Source organism: Triticum urartu, chromosome 6 (assembly GCF_003073215.2).
Source record: "Triticum urartu cultivar G1812 chromosome 6, Tu2.1, whole genome shotgun sequence".
In the NCBI taxonomy this organism is placed as follows: domain Eukaryota; kingdom Viridiplantae; phylum Streptophyta; class Magnoliopsida; order Poales; family Poaceae; genus Triticum; species Triticum urartu.
Window position 1 is genome coordinate 479530014 of NC_053027.1, and position 8616 is coordinate 479538629.

Here is an 8616-nt window from a genome sequence, read left to right on the forward strand (position 1 = left end):
ACGGCTCCGGAGCAGCCGACCCTGTTTCCGTAGTTCGGCGGACCATCCAGCTCCGCGGGTCCTTACCCGGAGTACTCCGACCAGGCGCCACCCGCCTCGCTACTCCACACCTCCGAGCCAGCTCGACACGGCGCTCCGATCCAGACAGCACCGCCGTTCTCCAAGATCGACTTCGCCACCTATGACGGCACGGAGGACCCCCTCAACTGGCTCAACCAGTGCGACCAGTTCTTTCGCGGGCAGCGCACCCTCGCCTCGGAGTGCACCTGACTCGCCTCTTACCACCTCCGTGGCACGACACAGACCTAGTACTACGCCCTCGAGCAGGACGAGGGCAGCATGCCCCCTTGGGAGCGCTTCCGCGAGCTCTGCCTCCTTCGTTTTGGGCCCCCGATCTGCGGGAGCTGCCTGGCGGAGCTAGGCCGCCTTCCCTTCACCTCCACGGTTCAGGACTTCGCCGACCATTTCCAGGCCCTGGCATGCCACGCATCAGGCGTGACGGCGCAGCAACGGGCCGACCTCTTTGTCGGTGGACTTCCAGATCACATCCGCGTGGACGTGGAGTTTCGGGGACCCCAGGATATCCAGACGGCCATGTACTACGCCCGCGCGTTCGAGCGCCGCGCGGTGGCCGTCCAGCAGGAGTCACCGTCCCGGGCCACTGGGTCGCTACCCTGGCCAGATCCGGCTCAGGGTCAGCCTGCTCAGGCTTCCGCGACACCCCTCGCCGCGACCGCGGTGCGCCCGTTCCGCCGGCTCACCTCGGCCGAGCTACTCGAGCGTCGTCGCCAAGGGTTCTGCTTCAACTGCGACGAGCCCTACACGCCCGGCCACGCCTGTCTGTGACTCTTCTACCTGGAGGTTGTAGACTACATTCCGGAGGACGCCGTCGCCGCCGACCTTGCCGCCCCAACTGTCGCGAAGGTGTTTGACGCTGGTTAATCACCTCGAGGAGTTCAGCAAGCGCTTCCCCACCTTACAGCTCGAGGACGAGCTAGTTGTGCAGGCGGGGAGGAGTGTTATGACCGGCTTAGAGGCTTAGCCCGATTATCTTATCATATTAGGATGGTTTGCTTAGGAATCAAGTAAACCTCTCTATATAAGGAGAGGAGATGTATCAATCTAATCAAGTAAGAAGCAATCAATATTTGCTCGGCTTCCCTTAGGGAGCCGGGAGACCTAAACCCTAGCCGCCTCCTGCTTTCGCCGCTGCTGCTCCCGTCGCAAGGACAACGCCATGCCGCCGGCCGCAGCGCACCAGCCCTCGCCCTTCCTCCTCCTTCCCCTACAACCTACGGCCCAGGCCTGGTAGGGTACAAGCTCCTACCACATCGAGAGAATAAAGTCGAATGTGGAATGGCACGTGCTAGAAGATTTAAAACGCAACAACAAATTCACAAGCAGATGAACTGAAACCAATAAAATGCATACCCCCCTCGCCCTCCCCTTCCTTGTTTGGGTGTTTTTTGAGCTAGGATCAATTGTTGCCCATGATCACGGGGTAAGTATCACTGAAATCAACAATGGCTCATCGAGTCGAGCAAGATGTAGACATGCATATATGAATATAATATAATCTTTGATGATTTGGACCATATCAAAAGCACGACCATCTTCTTTAATTTCTCAAAGGACTTTAATAAAAAATGTTTGCATGAATCTTTGTGTAAAATCAATGGCATATGACTTATATATGCAATATTTAGGTCGCTTTAGCAAAACTATATTTAATTTAAGTAATAAAAAAAACAGAGATGCCCGTGAGAAGCGCCCCGAGACCTGGCTACCTAGTACAGTACGTACTACCGCTGCAACCGATCAATAATCTTCGCAAGGTTAACGCCACAGCTCCATCCACATCACGATGCCAGTGCTACCGCCTCCGCCGCCGCCGACGGCGCCTCCGGGGCGCGGGAGGCGGAGACTGGGCAGCCGACGTAGGCGACGATCAAAGATGAGGAACTGGGCGGAGCTGCCCCTGGACGTGATGCTCTACGTCCTCCACAAGCTGGACCACGTGGAGCTCATGTTCGGCGGCGCGGCCAGGGTGTGCCGCTCCTGGCACGACGCCGTGTGCGAACCCGAGCTGTGGCGCCGCGTCGACATGTGCGGCCGCTCCCGGCGCTTCCGGGAGACGGTCAGCCTCAACAAGGTGACGCAGCTCTCCATTTGGTTCAGCGCCGGACAGTGCCGGGAATTCTTCGGCCAGCAGGACCTCGACAACGACCTCCTCCTCTTCCTGGCCGACCGGTGAGATTCCTTCCCGTTCGTGATTCCCAAACTCGCACCTGTACTTCTTGGGAATCTGGTTATTTCGTTGTCCGTTCTTCCTTGATTTGGTACAAAATGTATTCTGAGATTACTGCTACTAGTAAGTTGTACGTGCGAGCTTGGATAATCCAATTACAACCAATCATCAGCTTACTCAGGAACACTTATTTTGAGACGGAGGAAGTATAACGTAGAAAAATAAAAAAAATTGGGCACGTGCATGAAGTACAAGATGCAAAACTCAGGTAATATATGTCGAACACGTTTTGTCTAGCGTCTTTTTGAGTAAGCCATTGCTATTTTTAATAGATTATCCGCAAAGATAAATATGATTTATGAAGGTATATCTGTAGCCTTAAATACAGAGAAAAATACACCAAGTAAAAATGAATGATAGTTTCGACACAAAAGAGTAAATAGCATAAAACTACTACTTTACAGGCTAGGGTTTCAAAAAACTACCGGTTTTTAGTTTTTCTCAAATAACTACCAAATGGGTGGTTGGCTGTTTCAGAAGACCAAATCGTCGAGTGCTTATCTATTGATCATGATTATGACAGGTCGGACCTGCACCTAAACTCACCGTCAGTTTGACCGTTTAGTTTGACCGTTACCTGACGTGTGGGGCCCACATGTCAGTGTCTCTTCCTCCTGCTCTTCTCCTTCTTCTCCTCCCTCCCCGCAGCCCCGCTTGCGCCAACTCAAGTCATGGCCGCCGGCCACCCTGCTGCCTACGCCGCCGCTCCTTGACCTCCATGGCGACCAGAAAAAACAAAGGTCGGCTCCTGGTGCAGCTCTTCTCATCCACCAGTGAAAAAATAAAGGCCAGCTCCACCTCCTTCACGTGGCCATGGCCACCTTCTTCGCGCGGCCATGGCTGCCGGCCCTCGCTGTTGCCCACGCTGCTTGCTTCTGCGCGGCCATGGCGACCGTCTCTGCGTGGAGGCCGGCCACGCCACACGCCAAGCCAGGGAAGGAGCGCCACACGAGGAGCAGCCGGCACCCAGGAGCACGGGCCGCCGCCAACCACGCGCCATGGCCAGGGGGCTGGGACTCCGGCCGCCGCCTTCGGACTCCATGGCCGTCATGCCCTGGAAAGAGGGAGAGGGAGAGGACGCACAGGCGGGAGCTCACGAGAGGGAGAGGACGCACGGGCGGGAGCTCACGAGAGGGAGAGGATGCACGACGGCTGCAGCGGCGCTGGAAGGGAGCTCCGTCGTGACGGGAGGGAGCTCCCCGTCGAGCACAGCGGCGGGTGCACTCCTGTGGATCTTGAGCACGGGAGGGACCCGATGGCTTTTTTCAATTTGTTTGGAGGACCTGATTGCTTTTTTAAGTTTGCAGGGACACTGACATATGGGCCCTAGATGTCATTTAACGGTCAAACAAACAGTCAAACAATCAGTTTCCTTACATGCGGGCCCCAATTGTCATAATCATGATCAATAATAAAGCACTGGACAATTAGAGTTTTTTAAAACAGCCGTCCCCTGACTTGGTAGTTATCAGCGGAAAAAAAAATCGGTAATTTTTTTGGAACCCTAGCCTATAAAGTAGTAGTTTTATGCTATTTACTCGATACAAAAAGAAGTTAAAGTCTAAGGATGGAAGAGTGTAGAACAAAGTATAATTGTGTTTTAAGTTTTGTGCAAAATGTTCATAGGGCCAAGCCCAACCATGTATAGAATCTTATAGATACTACATGTGGCAGAATTTGGTGTAGTAAAGAAAAGATCCAACAGTCAGCAGCACTGGGATTTGCCATGTCTACACCATTGTATCGGTTTCATCCAATGGCTGTCATCCAAAGTTATTTGTACGCTATATAGTGGTATACATATAGTTGCATTGCCTGGTGTCTATACAGTAAGTTTTTCCTCACGGCCAAATAGAAGGAACAAAAAAAAAACTTGAACTGTGCTTTTGACATTGTCTAATGACAAAAACGTTTCTCCGGTTTTATGGATGTAGCGGGTTAGAATTAGGGGCATAACTGCTGAACAAAGTAAATTGATGTAGATCGGAATAATTGGTATACAGATTGGATTCAGCTTCCCCTCAAATAAGAACTAGAAAAAGATTGAACATTGCTAATCTTATCGCAATTACAGTAGTGATTATGAGAAACATTTGCAACATATAACTCTCTTGCATACTCAGAAAGGTGTGTCTCAAGGATTGTAGTACTCCTTAAGAACGAACTTTAAACAAATGAAATTCTGGAACAGTGATGAGATGTTCTCTTTTATCGTCTGAATGTTTCGCTTCTTCCTTTCGTGAATAACCAAAAGGAGAGATTTTGAGCAGGTAGAGAACACATGTTACAAGCCACTAAGATCATGTGTTACCCTTGCAGGGCACCCTTACTGAAGAGCCTTCATCTTACCAAGTGTTGTGATGTAACCAGCAAAGGATTGACAGATGCAATAAAGAAATTCCCTCTGTTGGAGGAGTTCGAGCTTTGTGAATGTGAGAGATATGACACATGGGTCTTTGAGGTTGTTGCCGCGGCTGAAGCACTTCAAACATTTCAATGATAGAGGATATTCATGGTATAATTGGGGACGGGATCTATACCCTGTCGACAACCGCGAAGCCTTGGCAATTGCAAGGATGCATGAGCTACGGTCTCTGAAGATTTTCCTCAGTGGCCTCGACAACCAAGGGTTGACAGCCATCCTTGGCGGCTGCCCTCACCACGAGTCCCTTGACGTACGCTATTGCGGCAACATAATCATGGACAGCAGCATGCGAGCAAAGTGTGCCCGTGTCAAGATGAAGAAGGTGTATCCATATGCGCCAACTGATGACTGGGTGTGTCCTCGGTCTGGCATCCATGATGACTCCATCGATGATTCTTCCAAGTATTTCGAGCCTGGCAGCCCTGTTAGTAGATGTCATTCTCATCAGGATAGTTATTGGTGGTATCGCAGCAATGGTGAAGAGTCTGACTGTTGGTTTTTCAATGTGGAGCCTTGTGACTCGGAGGACTATCATTCTCGCTTCTTTAGTGGTGCCGAGGAGACCGAGTTTGAGTACTGGAGAATCTGAAGGACTGGTGTACACAACATTTGGATGTTCTGATGGAAGTGCCCCGGCCAGGCCATATGCTTTCTTGTTCTGATTTTGTCGGTGATTCTGGTTGTGGTTCACCTCTCTGCATGGAGTTTGAATCTTGTTTAATTTCTGCATACAAACCTATGTAATAAATTTGAATTGCCCAGAATGTATAAAGCTCAGAGAAATAAAAGAGGTCGGTGATGTTTCACTTGAGTTTGTATGGAAGAATCAGAGGAGGCAAGAAAAACACAACGCGCTTGCCAAATTATCCCTTTTGGAATAAGAGCTTTTTAACTGCTAGGAACTTCGGATGCATTTCAGTAGATGTACATGTTATGCTTTGTTCGATTTCATCAATCAAGTATCTATGGCTTACTAATAGTCAGGTAAATATCCATGAAAACTGTCGCATACATACATGTTTCTGTCAGGTTGGTTCTGGGGGCGTAACCGATTATATCGAAAGCACAAAGGAATGGCTCAACTGAACGAAGCTATATCAAAATCTTTATACCCAGCTCAGCCTGAATCAGAAAGAAAACAGATATGCAGCTGCATTTCTCCTGAGCAACAGCAACATACTAAATCCACAGATTTCAAAACACAGTACGGAAACATGATGATCTGTCTCGGCAAAATTGGAGCACAATAAAACAGAGAACTATTACCATGCAGACAGTCAGGCAAGACTCTGAATTTACGCCAGCGAGGATATATGTGACCAGCAGTAAATCACATCATCTTTTACTAAAACATGAGGCTGCTGTGGGTATACATAATAACGAATGATCTTAGCAACTGTTGGCATCACAGTTCATAATTCAGATCAAGCATTCGTATGTGCAAATGTTGTCTGCACAGATAAATGTTGGAGTCAAATCAAGCAAAGAAAGCTAAATATGAGGTTTAAAAACCAAGCAACAAATTCATAGGCAGGCCAAAATAGAGTCAAATCTAGTAGATTGGCTCAATGCACAATTTTCCGCCGACAAAAATGCATACCGAGCATTCCTGGTTTAGGTGTTTTCTGAGCTAAGTGGTTGCCCATACCCACATTGCCCCTAACAAAGATGTTGAATTAAATCATTTGAACTATCATTGAAACCGATCAAATGGAACTAACAATTGATCATCACAAGAAAGTAGAAGCTGCATCTAGTTGGGAAGGATATAGACATGTACGAGTATAAAAGGACGGCTAAATGTAATCCTTATTATTGTTGAGATCCAAACATCTCACAACACATTATATTTTCATCCCTCCGGGAAACTATGCAACTAAATTCAGGTCACTCTAATGCCCAATTATAAGCATTCAGCGGACAGAATACATTGGTTTTTTCAGGAGTAAAGAAACACGTCATAATAAAACCACAGCACAAAGATCATTCTCACAGAAGCTAGTAAGCAGCCTCAACATTTTTTTGTTCAAGGCAGGCTGCATTTAAAAGAACTCCAAGCTATCTTAATTCTTAATTGCGAGAACTCAAGGAGATCAACTAAACTAATTCAACATAACTACTTACCAACCATGAAAACAGACATGAAATCTGTCCATGGTCTATCCAAGTCAAGTTATATTGGGCCAAGAACAGAAGATGAATCAACCACTGCCATAATCTTTCTAGGCATCCAAGGAGCTGCAGGCTTATTTGCTGTTAGGGACATGAGCATACTACAAGTTCTAGATTAGTCAAAGGTATAAGCACAACTGCGCCATAGATAGATTTCTACTAACACATCTATGTTAAATCGCATAGTTACTCATCTTCCATATTCAATAACCAACATGTCACAGAATAGAATAGCCCCTTCACAGATAGCCCATGACAACAGCAGGGTTAACATTTAACCCAATTTGTCAAATTAGCGCAATAAGATGCAGCGGTTTCAGAGTTGCAGATCAGAATGTAGCTCATCAAGAATATGCGCAAAAGAGGGTTACTCCACATACAACACAGCAATGAAGTCTATGCTCACAAGCTTTATTCCATTCAGGATTCAGCTCATATACAAAAACAAAATGAAATTAAAAAAACAAACAAAAAAGGGCCTCGATGCGAGGCCTGGGTCTTCAGCCGCAGCACAGATCCAGCGAAACCTTCGATTCGATCAGATCCAGAACGACCAAGGGAGGGGGCACAAACCAGGCCGGATCAGACGGCGGAAGGCGCGGCACCGGCGGCCTCGGCCTCGAGGTAGCGGCAGATCCGCTCGACGACCTCCCTCCCCTTGGCGCTGTTCTGCAGGAACCTCTCGGCGCAGCGGGTCTCGACCTTCTCGGCGACGGCGGCGAGCTTGGCGAGCGGGCGGCACCGGATCGTGGTCTCCTGCCTGAACTGCGTCCAGTCGTCGGGGCGGTCCGGGTGGGGGCTGAAGGTGGATCGCTCCTCGACCTCGATGATCCCGCGGAGGCTGACGTTGCGGACGACGACGTCCATGGCGCGGCGCGGGGCGTCGACGACGGAGGTCTCGACGCAGTGGCAGATGGCGGCGCCCGAGGGGGAGGCGGCGGCGGCCGGGAGGAGGCGGCGCAGGATGAAGGGGAGCGGCGGGGAGCGGACGGTGATGGAGCGCGCGGCGTGGAGGCGGCCGGCGGCCGTGTCGACGCGGCGCTGCAGGGTGTGCACGTCGGCGACGTGGGAGAGCGCCGTGCGGGAGGCCGGGTCCGTGAACTTGCGCCACGCCGCCGCCGTCACGCGGTCCCACGGGTGCCGGTAGACGTGCTCCTGCGTGTAGACCACCATGGCCGCGGGTCCGGGTGGGTGGGCGGCTGGCTGGCGGGGTTTTGGATTTCGCCCCTCGATTTCTTACTTGCGGCGAGGGTTTGATTGGCGCGGCGCGGCGAGGGGAGGTAGGAAAGGGGAAGACGGAGGAGAGGGGCCGGTTCTTGTAGGCCGTGAGGCGAAAGCTGGATTGGAGAGGAAGGCGGACCCGAAACCGGGAGCGGTGCGGTGGTTCGTCCCCCGTGTCCGTTGCGTTTTCTGTCTTCCTGCCACGTGTCGTGGTAAGCGGTTAGTTTGAAGTCCGCTTTCTTGAACACAAGACGTCAACAACACCGTCCCGGACTCGGTACTATATGTTCTTTTTTTCTTAAGGTCCGCAATACTTCAAAATAAAGTACAGTTTACATTTAAAATACTGCTAAACGACGTATAATATGATACGAAGGGAGTACAATTCAAACATTAATAAGTTTCTAAATAAAATAGTGGAACTTGAATCCTTTTTAACCACCCGTAGATGCTCAATGCCTAATTTGTTGACGCATTTGGACAAACTTCT

At 49.8% G+C, this 8616-nt stretch overlaps 2 protein-coding genes across 2 annotated transcripts; one reads left to right on the top strand and one right to left on the bottom strand.

The window, feature by feature from the left end:
* Positions 1-1888: 1888 nt before the first annotated feature.
* Positions 1889-2414, top strand: LOC125513144 (F-box/LRR-repeat protein At3g48880). Its single transcript, XM_048678181.1, has one exon. It carries the CDS (start codon positions 1955-1957, stop codon positions 2252-2254), a length of 300 nt encoding a protein of 99 aa, XP_048534138.1. The 5' UTR covers positions 1889-1954; the 3' UTR covers positions 2255-2414.
* Positions 2415-7219: 4805 nt separating this feature from the next.
* On the bottom strand, positions 7220-8247 carry LOC125512444 (PRELI domain containing protein 3A-like). The gene has a single exon (XM_048677539.1). The coding sequence runs from the start codon at positions 8076-8078 to the stop codon at positions 7488-7490; it is 591 nt and encodes a 196-aa protein (XP_048533496.1). The 5' UTR covers positions 8079-8247; the 3' UTR covers positions 7220-7487.
* Between the last annotated feature and the right edge of the window lie 369 nt (positions 8248-8616).